Here is a 26,236-nt window from a genome sequence, read left to right on the forward strand (position 1 = left end):
AAAAGAAGGACTTTGTTTCTACTGTCCGTTTCTGTGTTTAAAAAGAAGGAAGGAACTGTTACAATTTTACGTATGGGACCTTTGGGACTGTGCTGGAAGGAGCGATAAAAGGAACTTGTGTCCCTCTAGAGGGAGCTTTGGGATATTGTCATAAGGATGCAGCTGGGAAATTGCTTTTAAAGATAAAAGCGCTGAGAAACTAGTTTTGACCTTGGACTGTTTAAGGATGGCGGTCGGGAAAGAAGTCGAGTGTGAATTGAACAGGACATTTTATCTGTTGGGAAAGCTGCAAGACCAGATAAATGTTATGGCTACTAATGTTGTAATCTTGGGAACAAAAGTGGGCATCAGTAAAGAAGTTGACAAGAATCCGGCACAGGAACCTCTTCCAACTGAACAAATTGAAGAATCTGAGGAGAAATTTGTTGTGATTAAAGTGATGCAAGGGGGAGCCATAACCCCACAGAGGCAAATGGTGGATTATAACTCGAGGCCTTACATGATGGCAACTAGGAGAAGCCAGTTTTTGGAGATGGAAGCCTGGCTTGGTTTGGAAAATGAAAGATGGAGAGATCACCCTATGTGGAGATCAAATGACTTTTGGGATACAAATCTGAGCCAGGCGGAGGTTGGAGCTTTTGGGGCCTTTGGATTTGAAAGGAGTGCGAAATATCCTATTTGGAATATCCTATAGGCCCTACTTTTAACTATGGAAGTCTGGCAGGAAGGAATATGATTACCGTTGGGTTGGAGCCTCCCTGAGATTTGGTTTTTAACACCAAAGACTACCAAAAAGACCGGCAGAGGGGACATGAAAGAGATTTAAGAGCCTCGGACTTAAGATCTCCGGGTTGATGGTTTTCCGAGATTGATGGAACTATTGCTAGGGGCTGAAACCGGGGAGGGGAGCTGGTGAAAGAAAATTGGGAATTTAAAGTGTATATATTATAATTTGTTTTGTTTTTCTTTTAATGAGAGATGGGAAAATCGTGGAACGGAATCTTTTTTTGACCCTAGGGGAAACATCTTAAGAATAAGTTCAGATATATAAGTTTTAATGAGAAATAAGATTAAATAAAGTAAAAGTGGATGGTTAATTGGTGAAAGAAAGAATGGAAAATTACAGTATATTAAGATAAGATATAAGGATAAAAATAAGATGAAGGATTTGCTGAAATATCTATATGAATTAGAATACAAAGAGGGGAGGTGTGAAGAGGTCAAGGAAATAAGTTAAGAAAGGGAGTTATATTAAGGCTTAACTTGTTCTTTTGTTTTTTTTGGATTGTGTCTTTTTTTTCTTTTTTAGCTGTTTTTGCTTTTGCTATTTTTCTATTTTTATTTCTTTCTTGGATATGTTTTGTTTTTGTATATTGTGTTCTTTTCTGTAACCTTTTAAAACTTGAATAAATATTATTGGGGGGAAAAAGAAAAATGTGCAAATAGGTCACATGAAAGACGGTAACATTAAGAAAATTGACAATTTAGGAAAATAATATTTTATTGAATATGCTTTGACATTTTTACTGCTTCAATTTGCTATTCTATATAGCAGTGTTTCCCAACCGGTGTTCCGCGGCACACTAGTGTGCCGCGAGAGGTTGCCGGGTGTGCCGTGGGTGGGAGGCGGGCGAGTCGGGCTGCTTTAGCCCCGTGCGTGCTCTCCCAGCTGGAGAGGTGACGCGCGCCTATGGAGGCTCCTGCCATAGGCGCGCGTCACCTCTCCAGCTGGGAGAGCACGCACGGGGCTAAAGCAGCCCCCCGCGACCCTCTCCCCGCTGGAGAGGTGACGCGCGCCTATGGCAGGAGCCTCCATAGGCGCGCGTCACCTCTCCAGCTGGGAGAGCACGCAGGGGGCTAAAGCAGCCCCCCGCGACCCTCTCCCGGCTGGAGAGGTGACGCGCGCCTATGGCAGGAGCCTCCATAGGCGCGCGTCACCTCTCCAGCTGGGAGAGCACGCAGGGGGCTAAAGCAGCCCCCCGCGACCCTCTCCCGGCTGGAGAGGTGACGCGCGCCTATGGCAGGAGCCTCCATAGGCGCGCGTCACCTCTCCAGCTGGGAGAGCACGCAGGGGGCTAAAGCAGCCCCCCGCGACCCTCTCCCCGCTGGAGAGGTGACGCGCGCCTATGGCAGGAGCCTCCATAGGCGCGCGTCACCTCTCCAGCGGGGAGAGGGTCGCGCGGGGCTAAAGCAGCCCCCCGCGACCCTCTCCCCGCTGGAGAGGTGACGCGCGCCTATGGCAGGAGCCTCCATAGGCGCGCGTCACCTCTCCAGCTGGGAGAGCACGCACGGGGCTAAAGCAGCCCCCCGCGACCCTCTCCCGGCTGGAGAGGTGACGCGCGCCTATGGCAGGAGCCTCCATAGGCGCGCGTCACCTCTCCAGCGGGGAGAGCACGCAGGGGGCTAAAGCAGCCCCCCGCGACCCTCTCCCGGCTGGAGAGGTGACGCGCACCTATGGCAGGAGCCTCCATAGGCGCGCGTCACCTCTCCAGCTGGGAGAGCACGCAGGGGGCTAAAGCAGCCCCCCGCGACCCTCTCCCCGCTGGAGAGGTGACGCGCGCCTATGGCAGGAGCCTCCATAGGCGCGCGTCACCTCTCCAGCTGGGAGAGCACGCAGGGGGCTAAAGCAGCCCCCCGCCAGTGGCGTAGCGTGGGTTGTCAGCACCCGGGGCAAGGCAAGTAATTTGCGCCCCCTAACCCGTGGATTTGCGCCCCCTAACCCTAACCCCCAGATGTTGCGGCCGGTGCGGCCGGCCCCCCCCTGCACCCCCCACGCTACACCACTGCCACAAAGTAGTGCGAGGCTTAATCACATGGCGGGGAAGAAGGCAGCAACTGGGTCCCGGGGGCGTCTCTGATGTGACTTTACGGGCACCATTTGCAAGCGGGGAGCGGCACCCCATCCGCGCGAGCGCGCCCCCAGACGCAGGAGCCGCGCAGGCAGGGCTGGGGGCTGAGGCGCCAATGGAGGGGAGATGAAGGGCCTGCGAAGCCCTCGAGCACCAGAGAGCTGCTCCTGGTTTCGCGGGGGGGGGGGGCTCGGCCGGGGGCGGCAGCCCTTTTGTCCGCAGGATGGCAGCGGCGCCACCGGCCAGCCCCATTACCGGCCCGGCCAGCCTCCCGGGGCGCCAGGGCTCCGCCGCAACTAACACCTTCCCTCCAAAACTGGGCTGGTCGGATGTAGTTCTCTCCTGCGCTCAGCTCTGCGCTGGGCGGCCGCTGCATTTTCCCTCCCCCAGATAGTCCCTCCCTCGCTCTCTCTCCGCTCCGCAATGCACGCCTGGCACCCTCCCCCTCCACAGTGGGCGGCGACCCGGCAGCTCGGATCAGATTCGCACAGCCAGCACTGTGAGAGAGAGAGTGAGCCAGGACCAGGTAGGGGCAGAGAGCTCCGAGTGCGCCCCCAAAAATGTTGCGCCCGGTGCGGCTGGCACCCCTTGCACCCCCCACGCTACGCCACTGCCCCCCGCGACCCTCTCCCGGCTGGAGAGGTGACGCGCGCCTATGGCAGGAGCCTCCATAGGCGCGCGTCACCTCTCCAGCTGGGAGAGCACGCACGGGGCTAAAGCGCGACCGTCTCCCGGCTGGAGACGCGGGGCTGGGGCGGGGGAAGCCCGAGCTTCCCCCTCCCCCAGAACGGGACCCAGAGCTCTGGGAGCTTGCGGGGCTGGGGGAGGAGGAAGCCCTCCGCCAGCCTCCAAACCATGTCGGGAGACAGCGGGTGGGCGAGCTACGCCTCTCCCGCTGTCTCCCGAGTTTGCGGGGCTGGCGACGGGGAGGAGCAGGCTTCTCCCCCCCGCCAGCCTTCTAACCAAGTCGAGGGACAGCGGGATGGCGGCGTTCCTTCGGAGGACGCCCGTGCTCCGCGCTGGTGTTGGCCAGCCTTGCGCACCCGGGGGATCTCCCCCCAGGAGCGCAAGGCTTGCAGGCGGCGCAGAGCACAGGGCGCCCTTCAGAGGACGCCCCGTGCTCCGCGCTGTGTTGGCAAGCCTTGCGCACGGGGGGCGCGTGGGGCGCCCTGAAACAGAGGGTTCCCCATGCTGCGGACTGTAGCCTGCCGCCCGATGCGCGGGGCGCCCTGAAGCAGAGCGCCCCTCGCGCCAGGCAGACATGGGCCAGCCCCACAAGCTCGGGGGACAGTGGGGAGGCGCAGCACCGCCATCCCACTGTTCCCCGACCTGGTTTTGGGGGGGGAAATAAAGGAATTTTTTTTTTCCTTTATTTCCCCCCCCCCAAAAAAAAGTAGGTGCGTCCTATGGGACGGAGCGTCCTAAAAATACGGTACTTACTATTTCATAATAAAGTAATTATAAAATACCGGTACTTTCTTTGTGTTTATTTGATGCCTATTAAAGAGAGTTACTTTATATATAGTCAATATAGGCACAGAGTTAATTTTTTAAACATTTTCTAATGGTGGTGTGCCTCGAGATTTTTTTCATGAAACAAGTGTGCCTTTGCCCAAAAAAGGTTGGGAAACACTGCTATATAGGACATTGTTAAAAAAATAAAATTGTGAAATGGGCTTGGGCGGAGAGGGAATGTTTGTTGGATGCCATTTCTCGTCCCCTCCTTTTCAATAATTAGTAAAACCAATTTTAAAAGTAGCAGTAGTAACAACAACAATACAAGGTGAAGAGACTTCAGCAACTTTTAACGAGAAAAAATACGGGGCCAAACGATTCAGACCGAGACTATGGGCATGAGAGCATAAGTGCTCAGAAAGCGTGCAATATCATCCTCCTGTTAATCTGTGATTAGCTGAGAGGGACGCGGGTGGCGCTGTGGGTTAAACCACAGAGCCTAGGACTTGCTCACATTGCTCGGTCCCTGCTCCTGCCAACCTAGCAGTGCAAAGTGCAAGTAGATAAATAGGTACCACTCCGCCGTGCGCTGCTCTGGTTTGCCAGAAGCGGCTTAGTCATGCTGGCTACATGACCCGGAAGCTGTACGCCAGCTCCCTCGGCCAATAAAGCGAGATGAGCGCCGCAACCCCAGAGTCAGTCATGACTGGACCTAATGGGGGCCTAATGGTCAGGGGTCCCTTTACCTTTATGCCTTGGTTACTCGAGCTAATGAAGTGCTGAACATTCTCTGAGGATAAAATAAATAAATAAATAATAAAATAAAATAAAACAGCCATAATTAAGCAACGGGGGTGGGGAAGAGCCCTTCCTGATAACATAACTCCTCCAAAACTCCACTCAACTTATACCAGAGCAATAATGCTCATCTAAACCGACCATCGGATAACAACCACCAGCAGAATCGGATGCCTCATCCTGTGCTTTTCCCCACCCTTCCCATAGAAACACGACCGCCCCAACGCATCAACCGCAGCCTGCCCGAATGCTGGAGAGGCAGCCAGCATGCAGCCTGATAAAAGTTCTGAAGCCCGGCGCTGGGGGATGACGTCACGGCATCATGGCCGCCCCCGTGAGGCTCCCACGTGGTGGGATTTCCCGGAAGCGTCGCTGTGCAGTGTCTGGTGGGATCTTCGCAGGGACTTTTCTCGGCGGGTGCAAACGGCGCTCGCTGGGCCGTTAAACCCGGCAAGCGCGCTGAAGTAGCCTCGGAGGCGAGCGGAGGAAGGAAGGCAAGGATTACTTTTGTGCAGCCGTAGAGATTTGTGTGGTGTAATATATTTATGCATATAGATATTTCAGTGTAAGTCTCTTGGAGACCTTGGGTGACAAGCGACTAATAAGTTCAGCTAATAAGAATAAATAATAAGAACTTGTTACAGATAGGTAGCCGTGTTGGTCTGCCATAGTCAAAACAAAACAAATTCCTTCCAGTAGCACCTTAAAGACCAACTAAGTCAGTTCTTGGTATGAGCTTTCGTGTGCATGCACATTCTTCAGATGTGTATCTGAAGAAGTGTGCATGCACACGAAAGCTCATACCAAGAACTGACTTAGTTGGTCTTTAAGGTGCTACTGGAAGGAATTTGTTTAATAAGAACTTGGAAGGAGATAACCGCGTGGGGCGGGTAGCAGGAAAGGACGGAGGGCAGCTCCCAAAGAAGTAAAATCGAGGTTGCTATTTACTGTTCTTGTAGTTTCATTACCATTTATAAGGCTGCATCCTTAAAAATGCTTGTTATTGCCGGTTTAATGCCTCGCTGTTCCTCTCAGGAGCCTAAAGTGGCATATACCTTCTCTCTCTCTCTCTCTCTCTCTCTCTCTCTCTTTCTTTCCTTCCTCTCTCTCCCCTACCCTCCCCCCACTTTAATCTCGCGACAGTAACGGTAAGATTGGTTGAGAAACGGCGGAGGAGGGCGATCAGCTGGGGGTTCACCCCACTGAGCTTCATGGCGCTGTGGTGGTTTGGAGATTGGTCTCCTCAGTACTTGGAAGTAAATCCCCGGTGAATCAGTTAAACTTCTGAATAAAACGTATTTAGGATGGCTTCCTGGTCAACTGTTAATTCGTGCAGTTGGCTGCGTGTTGGATGCAAGCTCGCAACTTAATGTTGTTGCGTACCACTTTTACTGGGTGGACTGGCCAATTGGGAGGTTGCTGATTAGCAGGGATCCAAAAGTCTCGCATTATCTGAAAACCGAACACTTACAGTTCATTTCTATTTTTGATTCTTCCTTGTATGTTCACCTGCAAATTGGTTGGGGTAAATAACATTTTCTCTTGTTTATTTGTTTGCTTATTAAAATAAAAATATACCGCTGTATCATAAATATATATCACAGGGGTTTACAATAATATAAAAACATTTTAAAAATACATTTTAAAATCACATTACCTTAGCCTAGGTGACAGCCAAATTTGATGTGAACAGCTCTTCCCCCCCTCCCCACCCCAAATAAATCATTGCATGTACAGTATAGGGTGGAATTTCCACCTATTGTACATCTGTTAATGTGGGTACTTCTGCCTTACTTTCCCAAAGTTGCAGCCCTGTTTTAACAACTGTTTGTTTAAACCTGGATACTGAATCCCACAAAAACTGTAGTTTAGGAATAGGATCGATCTGTTGGACAATTAACCATGTTAAATACTCAGATATTTGAAGTAAGCCACTGAGCGATATCCAGCTGAGTCATACTCTGAGTAGACCCATTGAAACCAGTGGACGTCAGTTATTTAAGTTAGCTTATTTCAGTGGGGCTGTTCTGAGTATGACTAGCATTGAATAAAGGTGTAGAAGCTCACACTTTTATTTCAGCTCCCTAGCCCTATTTTTTTTGGGGGGGGCGCTGGACCTAGGCGTATGGAAAAATGTACCCCCTTGGCTACCAGATGTAACTGCAGGCATTTCCAAACAGGCACACAAGGTTCTGTGAGTAAGCTGCCATCAGTTACAGAAGCCACTGGGACTGCAAAGATCCAGGTTCAGTTCCTCATTCAGTCATGAAGCTTATGGTGTGATGTTGGGTTAGTTGCACACAGTTTGCACGGTCTGCTTCACAGGGCTGTTCCAAGGAGAATAATGGGGAATGGGTAGTATGCATGATAATGTGGGTCCCGTGGAGGAGGGGCAGAATTAAAATAATATATCACATTTTTAAAAAGTTGATGTCATTGTTTCATAGTACAGTGGTACCTCTAGTTAAGAACTTAATTCATTCCGGAGGTCCGTTCTTAACCTGAAACTGTTGATGCTCCACTTTAGCTAATGGGGCCTGGCACTGCTGTGGCGCGATTTCTGTTCTCATCCTGAAGCAAAGTTCTTAACCTGAGGTACTATTTCTGGGTTAGCGGAGTCTGTAACCTGAAGCGTATGTAACCTGAAGCGTCTGTAACCCAAGATACCACTGTAAGGGGCATCTAAGTGTCAGATCTGTTGGTTAGCATTTGACCTCCTGCTGTAACTTTATTGTGACCATTATGGGACTAGTCAAATGCCTGAGATAGCTCAGTCAGTAGAGCATGAGACCCTTAATCTCAGGTTCATGGGTTCAAGCCCCACATTGGGCAAATTGCAAATGTATTTTGGATAGTTAAGCTTTTACATCTATCTTCGGTACGTTTATTCTATGTTATTGCTATGGCTAGTGGCTGATGCAAATAGATATTATTCTTATACCAGCTTTTGAGTCTAACGATTCCAATGCCACAACTGCCAGTTATATCTTGCGTTGTCCATGCTTGCAGCCTGAAAGTTTTTTTTAAAAAAATACAGTCACTACCAAATCTGAGAGGATTGTTGTTCAGAACAAAATATGTAGAACCAAATGTTCAAAGAACCAGGAAGAGAACACAAGCCTATGAAGGGCATATTGAGACATGTTTCTGTAGGAGTTGCTCACATGAGTGATTATTCAACTCCCCCAGCCCCCAAGATAAATGTTAACAGTAAAAGTCCTAGTAGCTGTTGTCACTTTGCATATGAATGGACTTAGCAGGCTGGTAAGGACAACTGTAAGGAGAAGGTCTCTGCTAGTTAGCCAATGTGGTGCCCTCTAAATGATGTTGGACTAGTGGTTAGGGTGTCAGGCTAGGGAGACCAGGGTTCAAATCCCCGCTCACCCATGGTCTGGAATGATTGGAGTTGTAGTCCAAAACATCTGGAATGCATTAGGTTGGGAAACTCTGGTCTAGGGAAAGACAGGGTCTTGGGAGAAGGTAGCATGGCGTGGGAAGCAGGGAAGGACTAGGAAAGGAGGGTGGGAATGGTCTGAATGAACTTAGGGAGGACTCAAGAGGGGAAGAGAAACTAGACTGCTGATTGCATGAAGGAGAGATGCTCATAGCTGGGAGCTGTAGTATCCTTTTTTTCTTGCATCTCTTCCTTTTGTGCAATTTCATGTTATGTACTTTATATAATGGGACGCAGGTGGCGCTGTGGGTTAAACCACAGAGCCTAGGACTTGCCGATCAGAAGGTCAGCGGTTCGAATCCCTGCGACGGGGTGAGCTCCCATTGCTCGGTCCCAGCTCCTGCCAACCTAGCAGTTCGAAAGCACCTCAAAGTGCAAGTAGATAAATAGGTACCGCTCCGACGGGAAGGTAAACGGCGTTTCCGTGTGCTGCTCTGGTTCGCCAGAAGCGGCTTAGTCATTCTGGCTACATGACCCGGAAGCTGTACACCGGCTCCCTCAGCCAATAAAGCGAGATGAGCGCCGCAACCCCAGAGTCGGTCACGACTGGACCTAATGGTCAGGGGTCCCTTTACCTTTACCTTTACTTTATATAATGAATTTAACTGATAGCCGTTTTTGAAATATTTTCCTTTGTTCTTCTTTGAAGGTCAGTCATGAAGCTCAAGCGAGGTTCAAGTAAGTTTAAGACTCCATCCAAGCTTAAGCGAAGAGGCATCAAAGTGACAGGGGCATGGAAGCCCATTGAGATTGACCCAAATCTCTTTGCCGACGAGCAACTTGGAGGTTTAGTATGCTTTGAGGAGCTTACAGATTATAAACTGGTGTCTTCCTCAAAAGCGGGAGAAGAAAATGCCAAGGGGAGAAAATCTACTAGGAGGCCTGGAGAAGAGGAAGAACATAGCACAATTCCCAAAAAGAAGAGGAAGAAGGAGAAAAATCTGGAACCGGAGGTGAGGAGTGGTGATGAACCCAAAGTGAAGGAACTGGTAACAACTGAGCAGGAGGCTGAATGTAAAGAGGCCATCCCTAGCTTTGAGCAAGATGAGAGAGTGGAAGGAGACACCAGAATCCTGAAAAGGAAAGTGAAGAAAAAGAGGAAGAGAGAGTTGAAGAAGAAAACATGTCCTCCCCAAGATGTTGCTGAACCAGCTAAAGCTTCTAAAAAGCCTAAAAACTGGACGGCAGAAGTCCTGTCTTTATCTTCAGGTCAGGAAGTGGACATGTCTGCATGGAAAGGCCTCTTCGTTCCTAAGCCTGTTCTTCAGGCACTGAGTGAATTAGGGTTCAGTGCGCCAACTCCGATTCAGGCCCTGGCTCTGCCTTCTGCGATTCGAGATGGCATGGACATCCTTGGAGCTGCAGAGACAGGTATAACTCATTGCTACAGTGGTTGTTTTGCTTCCACTGTCCCAGATGTGTTGATTCTGTACCTCCATAAGCACATGATAGAAGCATGGATTTTGGTAATTGAGCACAAAGTACAGTGTGCTGAGAATTTCAGCTTTTTCCTTTGTGGGTGAAAAATATTTGGGTGCAGGGGCTGGTGAAATTGAAGAGGGCCAACAGGACATCAGTGGTGAGGACAGGGCCAGCCCAAGACATTTTACTGCTGTAGGCAAGACCAGCAATGCCCTCTTCCCCACAACAATTAATTTATTATTTTTATTTATTAAATTTATATAACACTCTCCATCGTAAGAGCAGTTCTCCATCAAGGCGGTTCACAGAATAAAATACAAGTTAAAAGCAAGAGTGCAAATTTTCAACTTTGAAGCGTGCTTTTTGATTGTAAAATTTTATATGGCAATTTCAGTGTATTAGATTTGTTGGCATCTCTCAGCTAAATTTGGCAGGCATCAAATATGGATTCTTATAACCTGCCAGTTGTCAATAACAAATCACAGACAGCTGCACGGGCACTAAGATTCAACTCGTATCTGTGTGTTTGTGTGTTTTTAAATATTCCAATCTGTTCCAAGTTGCTTTGTACTCTCTTTTTCAATCTGTGCTCTGGCTTCTAAGCCACTACGTCTAAAACAAAGCTCTGTGTTTTCCTTATTCACTGTAATGGGGAACCTGCAGTGACTATAACATTTTCCCCTTTTTGGCCAAAGTGGATAAAATTTTGAGAGACAAATACTCTTCCGAATGCAGTGAGCCTGCCAAATTGTAGACCGATAGAGAAATTTTCATGAAGGGCGCCTTTAAAATTTGATGAATCTTAACTAAAGGAAAAGTCTATTACTATTTTGATGTTCTGGCCGAACTGGATGCAGTTTGCAGGCATAACCACTCCTTCTGAGGGGTTGAAGCCTTCTGAATTTCAGAATGAATCATAAGGTGGTGGTAGAAGGTTTATTGGTGGAGTGTGTGAGCTCCCCATGCCCCCTAAGACTTAGGGATTGCAACTTTTCTTCCCTAGGAGAGTGAGAGACCTCTACATTGTGATTGGAGTGCCCTGAGAAAATGATTATCTGTGATTCAAGCCAAGACCTGTCTGTCAACATGACAGGTTGCACCCCTTCCCCTTTTGAGCTCTGGGCAACTCCCCTCTCGGTTTTGTTTCATTTTGGTGGAGAGAGATTCGTTCATTTTTTTGGAGAGCTTAAGCTACAGAGCCATTCTGCTGATGTTGCTGAACTACAGCTCCCATAATCCTCCACCATTGGCCATGTTGTCTGGGACTTACGAGATTCGTAGTTCAGCAACATCTGGAGGGCTGCAGGTTAACCACCCCTGGCTTATTGAATTGAGAAGGTCCCAACTTCGTTTCCCTTGAATTCACATTATCTCAACACTTACTGAGGGGGAGCATTGGTGTGATAGAAGACATGTCTGCCAGTTCCCTCTTCCCTAGGTGGACTGTCTTCCAGATTCAGAGGCCAGCCTGGGTGAACAACCTTTACCACAAGACCTGGGGGCAGGGAGACTTGGTGTGGGGGGCAGGGATTAAGAAAGGCCCTCCTGTTTGCCAGTTTTCACTTGGGAAAAGTCCCTCCACTCCTTATGAGGGAAACCACTGGGTTAGTGACTCCATATTTCCTACAGAAGGAGTAAAAATGTCAAAGGCAGCAACAGAAAATTGCATCACGAGAGATGAGTTGAGTAGAATGCAGTTTGTCCTTGGCCTAGTTTTCATTTCTGTGTGTGGAGAGCGCTGATCAGAGCTGTCAATTAAGACAATTCCTTTTTTTAGAGCTTTTTCAAAAAGACAGAGAGTAGAATGAAAAATCCAACCAAGTACATATGTTGCACATCAGTAGCATTACACTACTTTGTATGTTACCTTAGGATAGTGGAAGCCGCAGAGCAGCCTTTGCACACCCAACAACAAGCAGGCCAGAAACCACTGCAATTTTTAATTATTTTTTAAGCACAGCAGCCATTTTGATTTGCGATGAGTCTTATTACAGACTAGCAGCCTACAAAGGAACCAGTATTTTTTAAGAGTCCAGGCCCTCATTTGTTGGTTTTAAAAAATATGTATCTGTTCAAAAGATTTCACAATGATTTATATTTATTAATTGCTACTGTTGAAAAGGAACCCACTGTGAAGTGCCTTGGTGAGATAAGCAACGACAGGTGCCTGCTTTAAGAAGCGCCAATTTGACTCATTATAAGGCAACTACATATATTTACATGGCTTTAATTAAGAGAGGGAGCCCTGGCTGAGGGATAATGCATATCCTTTGCATCCAGAATTTCTGAGGTTCAATCCTCACCAACTTCAAGGAGCAGGAAGCTGCTGAAGTAAAAGAATCCCTTGCCTGAGATCCTGGAAAAGAGCTGGCAGTCAAAGAAGAGTAGACCATACCAGACTAGTCAGGGGAAACTGGCTGGTTTGGTTTCTTAATTTTAGATTTAAGCTTAGTTTTGATCATTCAACAAGTGTACAAAATATTAAGAAAATTGGATGACATGAGGTAAAAAAGTTGAATCACTTGATATGGAATTACCTGGCTACACTAGCGTAAGGCAGTTTAGAAAACATTCAGAAAAGAGCAACCTGTTGAATGTTTGACTCTCATTTACACTGTATAGGGATGGAGTGTTTCTTGGGGTGCGGGGATGTATGGGGATGGTTTGTTAAATGAGTTTTTAAAAAACAAAAATAAAGATGTGTTAAAAAGAAATGGGATGGAGCAAGTTCCCTATAAAAAAAGGTGCAGAATTTGGGGCTTTTTAGTTTAGGGAAAAGGCAAAGAGAGGCAACATGGTAGAAGTTTATAAAATTATGCATGGAGAAAGTGGATATAGAAATGTCCCCCCCCCCCTTTCTCCTCACGCTAGAACTCATCCAATGAAGCTGAATGTTGGAGGATTCAGGACTGGTAAAAGAAAGTGCCTAGTTAAACTCTGGAGCTTAGTTCTGTGGGAGGCAATGATGGCCACTAGCCTGGATGGCTTTCAAAGAGGGTTAGGCAACATCATAGAGGGCAAGCCTACCAAGGACTACCAGCCATGTTGTCTAGACTGCCTCCATGGTTGGAGGCAGCAATGCTGGAAACCACATGGGGGGGCGGAGGACTCCTGGGTTTGCCAGTTTCCCCCAGGCATCTGGGTGGCTGCTGTGACAAGATGCTGGACTAGTGTGATGGCTTGTGTATGCTCTTCACAATAAGCACCCTCTGCTCACTCAGAGAGGTATTTACAGTTCTTTATTTTACACGTGTACAAGCAGCACATTACAATCATGCGTCCGAATCGTCCGGTTCAGATTCGGGGAGTGGTCTTCTCCAGCTTCTCCTCCAACAGAAAAGGCAGGGAAGTTTCATGGGACATCTCTGATCCTTGCGTTTTAACCCTCTCCTTTCCTGTGCAGACGGCACAGGGACAGGCTCTCCATCTGTTCCTGAACTTCCTGTGCGGTTCTGGGGCTCTGCTTCAGCATCAGAGAGCCTTCCCGCCTCCTGGCTTTCTCCCTCTTCCCCATCCGTCACTTCCTCTCTATCTCCCTCTGACTGTTCCCACTTCCCAAAGGCGTTCCCTGGCAACCCCATGAGAACTAGGTGGGCCATTGACCTGATCCAGCAGGCTCCTCTTGTGTTCCTAGGTTTCTAACCTGTGTTTCATTTGTCCATGTTTAGGAAGTGGTAAGACTCTTGCTTTCGCCATTCCAATGATCCATTCCATTCTGCAGTGGCGCAAGTCAACAGGACTGGCAAGTGGAAGGGACAGCCCGCTTGACGAAGGAGAGGACGGTGAGGATGAGGTACCCAAGCAGGAAGAGAGTGTGGATACAGGAGGCTTGAGCCCTGATGGGGGTGAAGCTAGTGATGGCGATGGTGACAAGTCTTTGGCAGCAGGAAACCTGAAGGTGTTGGAGGGTGCAGAACGTGATCTGGGTTCCCCAAAACCTAATACTGCTGCACATAAAAACAATCCTCTTCTGGGATTGGTCTTGACTCCTACAAGAGAACTTGCTGTCCAAGTGAAGCATCACATTGATGCAGTGAACAGATTCACAGGTAATGTCAATTCCTGGTAATCATAGAATTGGAAGGGACTCCAAGGGTCCAACCTTCTGCAATGCAGCAATCTCAACCAAAGCCCCCATGACAGATGGCCATCCATCAATGCTATTGTTGTGGTTATTATTTCATTTGTGAATCACTTCCTATAACACATCTAGAAGTGATTCTACAATACAGGGAAGAGAGATGAGACAATAGCATATATAAAATCAGTTTTTATTTTCATCTAACATACATATAAACGTCTGTCTTCCATTACTTACTTTGCTGCTGAAGTACATTGCTTCAGTTTCCCTTTCCTAAAATGGAAACATGCTCTGCAGAGAAAGTTTCCTACAGTTTTCTGTCTTCTCTGTAAGGAAAGCACAAACTATGGTACTGGTATGCACAACCAGTTTCCTGAGAAAATCCTTGGTCCCCCCCCCCCTTTTCTTGTTTGAAATGCAGCTTTCTATCCTTCCTTGCTGTGAGGCTGTGTTTGAAGGTGTCTGGGCATGGCCTGTGGACATCTGACAACCCAAAGAGGTGGTTGAGTAAGAAGTCCAGTGATTGCTGGTGGCGCTTCAATGACCTGCCCGGTTCATTTTCTCACACAACTAGAAAGCCAAGATAAATTATTCAAAATAAGAGTGGTTGTTATTTGCATAATTTATACAGGTTGAGAATTCCACTTTTTTGGGGGGGGGGGCTCAGCATCGCATTAGTAAGGATTTTTTAAATTATACACTACTAGGAGGAGCGCACACCATCTTGAATACAGGATAAATGCTGCTTTGGAGACGCAGGTCATCTTTGTAGTTCGTTGGTTTTTTAAAAAAACATTGGGAAATACTTTTGTGGAGGTTTGTTGCGCCTAAAAAGAGGGGAGGTAAATCCAGTGATTTCTTACAAATATGGTACAGCATCTCATGCTAGAAAATTTTATGAAATATAGCTACAACAGTGCTCCAGGGACCTTAATGTCCTATTGGTCTTCTGTCTTTTAGGCATTAAGGCAACCATTCTTGTTGGAGGAATGGCACCTCAGAAGCAGCAGCGAGTTCTGAAAAGGAAGCCTGAGATTGTAATCGCGACCCCGGGGCGCCTGTGGGAGCTAATACAGGAGAAGCAGCCACATCTCTCAAACCTGCGGCAACTCAGGTACTCAAGATCCCTTTTCTAATATGTCTTCCTTCTCCAAAGGAGCAAATACTATCTGGGCATTTTTAAGATCATCAATGCTAAAGAACTTCCTGCTTAAGCAATAGTACAGAGGTAGTCAATGTATCACCCTCCATATGTTGCTGGACTACAGCTCCCATCAGCCCTGACTGTTGGTGGTTTTCACTGGGGCTGATGGGATTTGGAGTTCAGCAACACCAAGGGCACAATGGTTAGCCACCTCTGCAGTAAACACTTTGCAGGATCTTTCAGGGTTTTCCCTTGAAGTTCACAGTTGCTGCTTTGAGAATCGGGGGACACTTACGCATGCTTGATGTTGCACTTGGACTGCTTAGCTCTGTTGCACCTGCCTGAACATACTGTGGCTCATTCAGATGAACAGCAGAGACCATGAAAGCTACTATAGAACAATTGAGGTGGGTGGAGGATGGAAACGGTTTCCATAATTGGCCTGACTTACCAGATTTTCTCCTCCACCCAGCTCATGCCACGTTTCAAAGCAAATTTCCAGGCACTGGCAAGTGGTGACCAGTATTAGAAATCAGCCAGGCGCCAGGTGCAATTTGCGACTGCTGTGGGTCCAGCTGTGATCACCTGGAGGTCTCTGGGGAAAGCAAAATGTCACTTAGGGAAGGATCTGAAATATTTTCCTTGAAGCCTGAATTTGTTGTATTCCAGATTGCTTTATTTGATGTTTCAATATGCTGCATACCGTTTTGAGACTTGTTCTTTAAAATATAAAGTGGTATAGAAATGAACAAGATGATGATGATGATGATAACAAATCCCATTGAAAAGAAATGGCACCTAGACATTCCATGGTGGCAACCACAACCTACATTTAAGGTTTCATTTGTGGGTTAGCAGAAGTGGCAGCAGTTTCACCCAGGTTCCTCCTGGGCCCAGACTACAGCTCATTCCCAGTGGCGGAGTTTCACGCTCCGGCATCGGGGGGGGGGCTGGCGTGTGTCCTGGGGTGGGGCACGCCGCCCTTAGGGGCGTGGTGTGCATCCTGGGGGTGGGGGCACACGGCCTGCTGGGGCATGGCGCACATCCTGGGGGTGGGGGGGCACCGCCTGCGGGGGCAGGGCGCCCAGCACTGGCAGGGGGGCAGCCGCAATGGCACCCTGCCGGGATTGCGCTGCTGGGGGCGGTGCGCTCCCCCTGCACTCCTCTTCCTCCACCAGTGCTCATTCCTCTCTTGGTGCGCCAACCAGTGGCGGCAGAAGGAATCCCTCCATTGTCAGTGCCCAGCATGCCAAGGGAATAATGACCTCCACTGGCCACAGTGCTGATGGAACCTGTTCTACCAGATGCTGGCGACAGAGAGTCCCTCTGCCACCAATGTGCTAAGGGAATAACGATCTGCATCAGCTCTGGCACGGTCAGGAGTGGTGGCGGCAGTTTCACCCACAGTCTACCGCCGGGTGAAGGTGCCTCATGCTCTGGCCCTCAAATCAGTCCTGGGAGATGCATTGATACACCAGGCCTAGCGGTCGTCACTTTGTGACAGCAAAGTCCTTGAATTTAGTGGTGCAAATTCCATCAGACTTTTGTTTCCTTGCACCTTGGTTTCCCACTTTGGTATCTATACAAGCCTACGGAATAAGAATCGGCTTGTGGTTCTGTTTACGCACTGCAGGCCATTGTTCTTTTCTGTGTGCGCCGTAGCAGGTAGGGCTATTTTGAAGCGTGTCGGATCTCCTCTTATCTCAAAACGAAACACTCTTAAAACTGTCTCTCGCGTCCGTCTGACAGGTGCCTGGTGATCGACGAAGCAGACCGGATGGTGGAGAGGGGGCATTTCGAGGAACTCTCTCAGTTGCTGGAAATGCTGAGCGACTCGCAATATAACCCAAAACGCCAGACGTTTGTCTTTTCTGCCACCCTGACTTTGATCCACCAGGCTCCGACTAGGGTTCTCCACAAGAAGAGAGCTGTCAAAATAGACAAGAAGACCAAGCTGGAAATGCTGATGGAAAAAGTTGGCATCAAGGGCAAGCCCAAAGTGATAGACTTGACCAGGAAAGAGGCCACCGTGGAGACCCTCACCGAGACCAGGATCCACTGCGATACAGAGGAGAAAGACTACTACCTGTATTATTTCCTCCTTCAGTACCCAGGCAGAACCATGGTTTTTGCAAATAGTATAGATTGCATCAAGCGGCTCACTGCCCTCCTGACGATATTGGACTGCGACCTCCTGCCTCTTCATGCAAACATGCACCAAAAGCAAAGGTTGAAAAACCTGGAGAGGTTTGCTGAACGCCCCAGGTCGGTTTCTCTCTCTCTTTCTCTCTCTCTCTCTTTCTCTCTCTCTCTCTCTCTCTCTCCCTAACCCCCCCTTGGTTTATTTTATCTATTAAGATCATGCCGCTTTTCAAAAGTGGATTGCTTGAATTGACAAAAACACAATGAGAACAAGAACGGAGTAATACGCCGCAGCACAATTAGCAAGTAAACGCTGAAAAACTTACCAGAATTTAAAGCTGGGTGAAACTTTTAAGGGGAAAAGTAATAATGACTTGCCTAAAGCTTAAAACGGAGGGATTCAGTTTGGGAAGGAGTTCTTTGTGGGAAGCACGGGGGCCGCAGTAGAGAAGGCCCTGTCTTAAGTGCCAACCAGCTACACCTGCAGCGGAGGTAGGACACAGAGCAAGGCCTTTGATATTGAACACAGTTGAGTGACAGGATCCAATAGCGTGGCCTCCGTTACCCATGCTCTGCTAACCTCCTGTGCAGATTGCTGCAGTGCATTCTACATGGGGCTTCCCTTGAAGATGGTCCAGAAGCTGCAGCAGTTTAATGCAACAGCTGAGGGCAGTGCAGAGCTGCCAGAGAAGGGCACATCGCTCCAATTTTGAGAGCACTACACTGGGTGCTGGGGAGCTACTGGGCCCAATTCTAGGTGTTGGAACTAGTGTGCAAGGCCTTAAATGGGTACTTGAAGAAGCCATATTCTCCATATGCCGCAACCCATAATTTGCAGTGGAGGGCGGACACCCTGAAAGCAGTATGGCTGTTGCAAGTGGCAAAGAGGATGAGAGTGCACAAGAGGGCTTTCTCTGTAGTGGCCCACCACGTTCAGAACCCCTCCTGGAGGTAATGGTGCAGTCCTCATCCCCTAACTGTACTTGGGAGGAATTCGAAGACAGTTCTATTTGTCCAGGCCTTTGGGAGGGGATTGGCATTTTTAGGCCGTGGGGTATCAAGACCTTCATTTTAATTGTTGTGTCCTGGATACTTTGACTTGATGCTGTTAACTTCCTTGGGGACTCTTCAGGGAGGAATGTCGAGCTGTGAATTAAATAAAGAATAGGAGGTGGACCTTCAAAGACCTTTAGGGCTTTATCAGTAAGAATGGGAACATTTATTGATTGATTTGATCTCAGTGCGGTTCACAGAATAAAATACAGAATAATTAAAAACGAAACAGCGAAACCGTAACACACACACCCTTCCCACAGGCACATTTAAAAGGCTGTAGAATATTAATCAGCCCAAGGCCTGGTTGAACAGAAACGTTTTCTCTTGGTGCCTAAAATATAATAATAATAATAATAATAATAATAATAATAATAATAATAATAATAATGCTGCTGCAGTGGTGCCTCGCAAGACGAAATTAATCCGTTCCGCGATTCTCTTCGTCTAGCGGTTTTTTCGTCTTGTGAAGCAAGCCCATTGACAGCTTAGCGGATTAGCGCTATTAGCGGTCTAGCAGCTTTTAGCGATCAGCTGAGAAGCGGCTTATCAGCGGAACAGCTGATAAGCGGCTTAGCGCTTAGGGAAAGGGCAAAAAAAAGCGGGGGGGGAAACCGCGGGAACTCGCAATATTTTTTCGTCTTGCGAGGCAACCCCATAGAGAAATTCGTTTAGCGAAGCGCCTCCAAAACGGAAAACCCTTTCGTCTAGCGGGTTTTCCGTCTTGCGAGGCGTTCGTATTGCGGGGCACCACTGTAATAATAATAATAATTTAAAAATTAAAAAAAATATTTTATTTATATCCTGCCCTCCCCAGCCAAAGCTGGGCTCAGAGCGGCTAACCACACGCAGGGTGTGTACTCCACCTTTCTTTTGCCTCTAGGGTGACAACTATAGAGCCAGGCGGCAGCAGCACCTCCCTCAGGGCCACTAGAATTGGGCCAGGCATCTCTCCCCCCCCCCCCAGACTCCTAATGCACAGGACAGCTATTCTGTGCAGGGGAATAAGCAAACTTAACGTGAGTTGGAGCGACTGACGTGGGTTGGATGTTTGGTTTCCTTAGCAAGTGCTGCTCAAGGCAGCGAGCAGCAGTAACGTACTCCTGCAATCAAATGATAAATTGCAATGAAATGAAAAAGATACAAAGGGAAAAAAAACCCAAGGCAGGTAAAACTTTATAAAAGACAAATTACACTTATTTACATAGTGTGGATAGGAGAACTGAAAATAATGCCAATATATTTCACATCTAGTTTCAGATAGTACATGGGTAGACGAGTCTAAAAAGCCCAGAACTCTAGCTGCTATGGTGGCTCAGTTACCAGAAGTAGTTTATTTAGCATTAACTATGGAAGTTTATGAGATGCGGGTGGCGCTGTGGACTTGCCGATCAGAAGGTCGGCAGTTCGAATCCCCACAATGGGGTGAGCTCCTGTTGCTCGGTCCCTGCTTCTGCCAACCTAGCAGTTCGAAAGCAGGTACCACTCTGGCGGGAAGGTAAATGGTGTTTTCGTGCGCTGCTCTGGTTTGCCAGAAGCTCCTTTGTCATGCTGGCCACATGACCCGGAAGCTGTACACCGGCTCCCTCGGCCAATAAAGAGAGATGAGCGCCACAACCCCAGAGTCGGTCACGACTGGACCTAATGGTCAGGGGTCCCTTTACCTTTACCTTATGGAACTTTATACTCGATTCTGACCAAACTAAGCCTCCTAGAGCATGATTTGCATCAGGAGGCTTAGTTTGGTCAGAATCAGGTATATGTGTCAAGAGCTATCGCTAAATATATCGCTTCTGGTAGATGAGCGCCCGTAGCATAGCTGTCAACGTTTCCCTTTTTTAAAAGGGAAATTCCCTTATTCCGAATAGGATTCATTGCAAGAAAAGGAAAAAAATGACAGCTATGCACCGTAGCTGCTAGAGGGCCATGAAAATTTGTGTCCAGGGCTTTTTCAGAGCTTGGGAGCAGCCGTCAAGAAGGCTCTCTACTGAACATTTGCCCTGTGTGCTTCAGATGCCTCTCCCAAAAATCTTAAAACCTGTGCAGGCTGACACGGAAGAAGCCTTTCAGATAACCTTGCTCCCAAGACTTGCAGGCGAAAACTAGCAGTCTGAATTGTAACCGGAAACAAACCAGTAGCCCCTGAAGGTTTTTCCACCCATCCTTCACAGGCTAAGTAAAGCAGTCTTAAATAGATAGGTTATCTTCTTTTTTGTCCTTCTTTTCATTCTGCAGTACTTATGACACAGCCCTATTTTGCTTATGTTACTGTATCTGGCCTTCTGGTAATACTGAATTCAGTGTTAATGCACTTTAGGGAGCTCTCCCCCCCCCCTTTCCTTAATAAAACAACCATTGTCTCCACTTCTGCAATTTCAGCTGTGCCCTCTTGACAACAGATGTTGCCGCTCGTGGTCTTGACATTCCTCACGTGCAGCATGTCATACATTACCAGGTACCAGAACAAAATGTACTTCTGTTCTCTGTTCATGAATTTGTAATACATTGATGGCTGGCGGTAAATTGAAGACCACAAGCGATCTTCGTGGCCTGTCTTTGGGTTGTAACACAGAAGAAGAAAGAGAGGCATGGCGGATTGGTTTAAATCAAGATGATTTCAGTTACCAGGGAGGCAGGGAAGCTGATTTAAATCATTGATTTCAATCAAGTTTTCCATTTATACTTCATGGTGCAAATTTAGCTCTTAATTGCAACTGAATAGGTTATTATTTACACTGTTTTTAAAATTCTTAAAGCCAAGGTGTTGTGTCTGTTTGTTGCAATGTCTATAACAAAGGCGCACTCCTCCATTGCCTTCCAAGACAGATGTCAACAATATAATTTATATGTTTTCCATTCTTCTACCTACAGATGGACTGTCATTAAAATATTCCCATGTAGGTTCTCAAGACTAGTAGTCTGTTAGGTAAACTTAAGAGAATGTAGGAACAGACACACTTGGACCTTCTGAGTGTTGCTCCTTTCTTCTTTATTCTGCTGTTGCTCAGCCCTGTAGAAATGATTTTTTTTGGTTAGTAGCATTGTTTGTAACTGTGGCATGTGCCAACCAGCCTGTCGTTTCAGATATCTCTGACATTTCTGGGCTTGCACATAATTGTGGAATCCAATATCTCCCAAGAGTTAGCGCACATTGAGATAAACTGAAACAGTGCCATAGTAGGTGTGAAATTGCTTGCTGCTGGGGAACGTTATGCGTTGTTCTCTTTTTGTGTACTTCAGACCCGTTCCCACAGAAGTGCTTAATCTCTTTCGCTGTTGCAGGTTCCTCGCACCTCTGAGATTTACGTGCACAGAAGCGGCAGGACCGCCAGAGCTGCCAATGAGGGCCTGAGCTTGCTTCTGATTGGCCCAAGCGACATGATGAATTTCAAAAGGATTTACAAGACGCTGGAGAAGAACGAAGAGCTTCCTTTTTTCCCCGTCGAAACAAAATGCATGACGGCAATCAAGGTGAAATAGATATTTCCTATGAAAGTAGTGTGTTCGTGGTTTTTATTTTATTTCTCAACCACAGCGCTTTTCACAGTTGCTCAAGGCTTTGTAACAGATGTCTGTTCCTAACACCTGATTTTGGAACTTGGTTGGGAAGTGAGATCTGGAACAGTGTTTCTGACTGAGATAGCTGTTCATGAGCCAAGCTTGCTGTAAATTTTTTGTTTTAAAAAATGCTTCTAGCAAGTGGGCTGGTGGAGGAGAGACAGAGTGATCCATCCCTTCTCTGCCAGTCAACATATTAGCCCGCATTAATGTCCTGGTCACCTGTGACAAGTTGTTGAAAGCAGGGTGGCATAAAGTTGGGTAGAGAATCATAGAATTGTAGAATTGGAAGGGATCCCACGAGTCATCTAGTCCAAACCCCTGCAATGCAGGAATCTAAACCAAATCATCCGTGACAGATATGTGCTGCTCTACTCGAGTAGAGCCAGGGTTCAGCTTCTTCAGTGCTCATCTCTCCTTTAGATCTTGCCAGCCAGGGTTGGAAGACCAGAAAAGAAGACATTATGTTATCACAAGTAGAGGAAAGACAAGAGGAGAGCAGGAGTTATGTGGAGACATTAAAATCAAAGCTGTTTTTAATGAGCTTAGTTTTCAGTAGTTGATTGCAGGTAATGAATGTTTTTCAGGACTAATTTTTCCTTTATTTGGCTGCTTAAGAATTTCAAATTGCTCATCACCCTGCTGTCACTTCTGCGGCTTTAATAATTTAATCCCTTATTAAATATGGAATATAGGCATAGATAAATCACCATGTCCCATTTGCAGACTTGCGTGGGACTTTCTTTGGTGCCTACATTCTAAGCTCTTAATGTTGGCAGCGCCCTGCCAGATCTCATTTTTCATCTAGAACATTCATCTAGCAGAATGGTTGAATTAAAATGTGTTGAAAGCTAAGGGCAAAAGACTTTGTGAATTGCTCTGGTGGTTCCGATATAACTTAGTGGAGCATAATCGCTTCCATTGCTTTGCATTGTAGAAAAGGCTCCTTTAGGAGGATAAACAGAATATAAATTCAATTAATAAAATAACAGTGAAAAATAAATATATTTCCCCTCCAGTTTCTTTGTCATTTTCCTTGTTTTGAATGCTATGTAATTTGAAGCTGGATCTATATTATTATTTTTCTGTCTGTTTTGAGGTGGTAGCTTGCTCCATCCCAAATATTTTGGGTAACAAAATAGAGGAAGCAGCAGTAGTCTTACAAATAATTTTCCAATCTTTTTATTAATAATTGCAGTTGAACAAAAGTCCAGTTAAACCACAGATACATAGGATATGTTTATATGCACAGAGCTTGGTTGACTTAAGTTACATTGTACCCAAACTTCTTAAGGCGAGCTTGTACCTCACCATGTTACAAGTAGAAGATAACTAATTGTTGTCATTGGGGAAAGCTTTTCTAATTCAGAATTGTTGGCTTCCTCCTTCCCCATTTGAGTCTGCTGATGTTCCATAAAAGACCAATGTAAGGCATGCTGGAGCTTAAGTTCAGCGTACTTAGACCCCCTTTCCATTTTGGCCTAATGGCAGTCCTGCAAAACAAGGTAGCCGGACAAACTAGCCCATGATTTACCCAAGATCACCCAGTGAACTTTGCAACTGAGTGCCAGTTCCAACCCAGGTCCTCATTCCAAGTCAGCTTGACCCCTTTGTAAGCCAGTAATGTTTGTAGACTGAGGGTTACTTTACAAACCATCACCTTGAAGTATGTCCAGAAGATAACAGGGATGGCAACATTTAGGGAGTAATGGTTAACCTAGGGTCCCATGAGTTCATTAGAATTATTGAATTCCTTACAAAGGCAAAGTGTGTGGAAGCTTTTTCATCTCCCCTGCTATTATGAGAGAAGCAATCTAACAAGGTGAAGGGCAGGTAATTAAAATATTAATAATGATAATAATAACAATGGCCAGAGACATCCACAGACCTGTACCATCTATTTGTTGAAGAAAAAGCAATTGTGAAAGACCCACCCAGTGAAAACAGTGCCACGTCTAACTTAGCCCTTATATTGCCTTTGTCCATGTACTGTTTTGAGTGCCCACGTCCTGTCCCTGCATAACCTCACTGTGCTTTGTTGCAGGAGCGGGTGAACTTGGCAAGAAAGATTGAGAAGGTGGAATATTTCAACAGCCGAGCGAAGCAGCACAACTCATGGCTCCAGCAAGCTGCAGAAGCGCTGGAGCTTGATTTAGATGATGATGAACTAATAGGCAAGTAGCAGTTACAGATAGGTAGCCGTGTTGGTCTGCCATAGTCAAAACAAAACAAATTCCTTCCAGTAGCACCTTAAAGACCAACTAAGTCAGACTTAGTTGGTCTTTAAGGTGCTACTGGTAGGCAAGTAGCAGTGTGTGTGTGTGTGTGTGTGTGTGTGTGTGTGTGTGTGTGTTTGGGCTTGGGAGGGAGGAACCACCCCGAGAAAGGTGTAATAAGGGGCATATCTCCTGGATGCAGCAATGAAGGCAATAACTTGGGTACTCTCACACATCTAAAGAGCTCTATTTATGGACTCTTGTATTTATCTAAAATGCATTTGGAAAATGTTTGAGGTTGTATACAAGTTGGGCAGTGGGGGGAGAGCAGGTAAGGCATAAACTTCATTCAGACTCAGCAAGAGTGGGCACAGCTTAGCGCCAGTTCAGACATTCAGAAAAAGAAAAAGCTGCAAACCTCGGTAATGCCAGTCTCATATTTTAATGCTTCCTGAAGGATCAATGCACTTGGAGTCCAAGTGTAGCAGATGTTCATGTTTCATCTTGCCAAGGCAAGATTAAAGAGGAGTGGTTTTGCCTGGTGCCTAAAGGTGTACAATGAAGAAGAAGAGTTTGGATTTGATATCCCGCTTTATCACTACCCGAAGGAGTCTCAAAGCAGCTAACATTCTCCTTTCCCTTCCTCCCCCACAACAAACACTCTGTGAGGTGAGTGGGGCTGAGAGACTTCAGAGAAGTGTGACTGGCCCAAGGTCACCCAGCAGCTGCATGTGGAGGAGCGGAGACGCAAACCTGGTTCCCCAGATTACGAATCTACCGCTCTTAACCACTACACCACACTGGCTCACACTGAATCTTGTTTTACATGCCATCATTTAATTATTGGGAGTCAGAAACCCTTAACTACGTACTGTAAATTGTCCAGTGATCTATCAGTAGATTTCCCTATGCTTTTCACCAGCCCCCAGCTTTAAGTAACAAAACTTCTAGAACCCCTCTTGATTATTTGTGCTGGGATTTATGTTTCACCCCTCCCTGTGTGTGTGTCTACAGGAGGCCGACCCGACGAGCAAAATGAGAGTGAAAAACAGAAGATGCTAAAGGGGATGAAGAAACATCTGAAACACTTGCTCTCTCAATCCGTTTTTAAAAGCTTGATGAAGACCAAATACCCAACCCAGTCTGGGAAACTGCTCTTGTCCGATATTTCGGAAGAACGTTCTCAGTCTGCATTGGACACCATGTCAAAAGCAAAAGCGAAGAAGAAGATGAAGAAGAAACCACAGCAAAATGCAGAGAAGTTAAAGAAGTGATGGGACATTTCGGGGGTGCAAGATAAGGAACACTTAATTCTCCCCTTCTCAGCCACTGGATGCTCAGACCCCTTTTAAGCACAGACCTGTTCTAGAATGATTGCTGCTTCCTCTCCTGTTGCTGCTCTCAAGTCAGTCAACGTGCATGTACAGACACCCACCCACATGGTCCTTCTTGGTGCTGAGTTTACCTGACATGCAGGTGATGTCCAGTGTCTTGAGTTTTGTGTAAAACATGCCACCTGAAAGAACCAGGTGAGTGGAAATCATTGCACGTGATTGGGGTTGTGTGGAAGCAACTGCAGAGGTAGCAGTGAGCCCAGAGGAGCAGGTAAGCATAAATGTGTGTGTATCAGTTCTGTATCCTTTTAATCAAGTTCATTTATTCATTTAAGTTGCAGGGCATTGCATATGCATTTCTAAAGAAAATCCTATGTTTGTAATTCTTCGAATTTTGCATTAGCATTTGATGCTTTAAATTGTGGGGAATCTTCTCTTCTGCGGAAAGAAGAAACTAAAACATGTCGGGGGGGGGGTAATAGACTGTAAGGTAAAGGTAAAGGTACCCCTGCCCATACGGGCCAGTCGTGACCGACTCTGGGGTTGCGCGCCCATCTCGCTTAAGAGGCCGGGGGCCAGCGCTGTCCGAAGACACTTCCGGGTCACGTGGCCATCGTGACCCTAAAGCGTGACCCTAAATAGACTGTACCCTAAAGTAAATTAGAGAATGAATTCCTTCCTGTTCTTAACTTGCCCAGCTGAAGTCTATATTAAAATATTTGTAAAACTT

At 46.9% G+C, this 26,236-nt stretch overlaps 1 protein-coding gene and 1 long non-coding RNA gene across 6 annotated transcripts; one reads left to right on the forward strand and one right to left on the reverse strand.

Moving 5' to 3' along the window:
- Positions 1-5,079: 5,079 nt before the first annotated feature.
- DDX24 (DEAD-box helicase 24) lies at positions 5,080-26,236 on the forward strand (the record flags this gene model as incomplete). Of its 5 annotated transcripts, XM_081860904.1 has the most annotated exons (10): positions 5,080-5,488; positions 9,206-9,927; positions 13,647-14,027; positions 15,020-15,173; positions 16,953-17,468; positions 20,778-20,853; positions 21,681-21,869; positions 24,001-24,130; positions 25,187-26,002; positions 26,163-26,236. In XM_081860904.1, the coding sequence occupies exons 1-9, from the start codon at positions 5,370-5,372 to the stop codon at positions 25,444-25,446; spliced, it is 2,547 nt and encodes an 848-aa protein (XP_081717030.1). In that variant the 5' UTR covers positions 5,080-5,369. The 5 variants fall into 5 exon arrangements, with proteins under 5 accessions (XP_081717030.1, XP_081717028.1, XP_081717026.1 ...); XM_081860902.1 differs by lacking the exons at positions 25,187-26,002; positions 26,163-26,236 and having other exon boundaries at positions 5,477-5,596; positions 24,001-24,138; XM_081860900.1 differs by lacking the exons at positions 5,080-5,488; positions 25,187-26,002; positions 26,163-26,236 and adding an exon at positions 5,633-5,667 and having other exon boundaries at positions 24,001-24,138.
- On the reverse strand, positions 14,460-16,960 carry LOC309345503. The gene is made up of 2 exons (XR_014158263.1): positions 16,832-16,960; positions 14,460-14,629 (listed from the first exon to the last, which is right to left on the reverse strand). It is a non-coding gene; the product is annotated as an uncharacterized lncRNA (long non-coding RNA).

The sequence above is a fragment of the Podarcis erhardii genome (genome assembly GCF_964252035.2).
Source record: "Podarcis erhardii genome assembly, chromosome: 1".
NCBI lineage: Eukaryota > Metazoa > Chordata > Lepidosauria > Squamata > Lacertidae > Podarcis > Podarcis erhardii.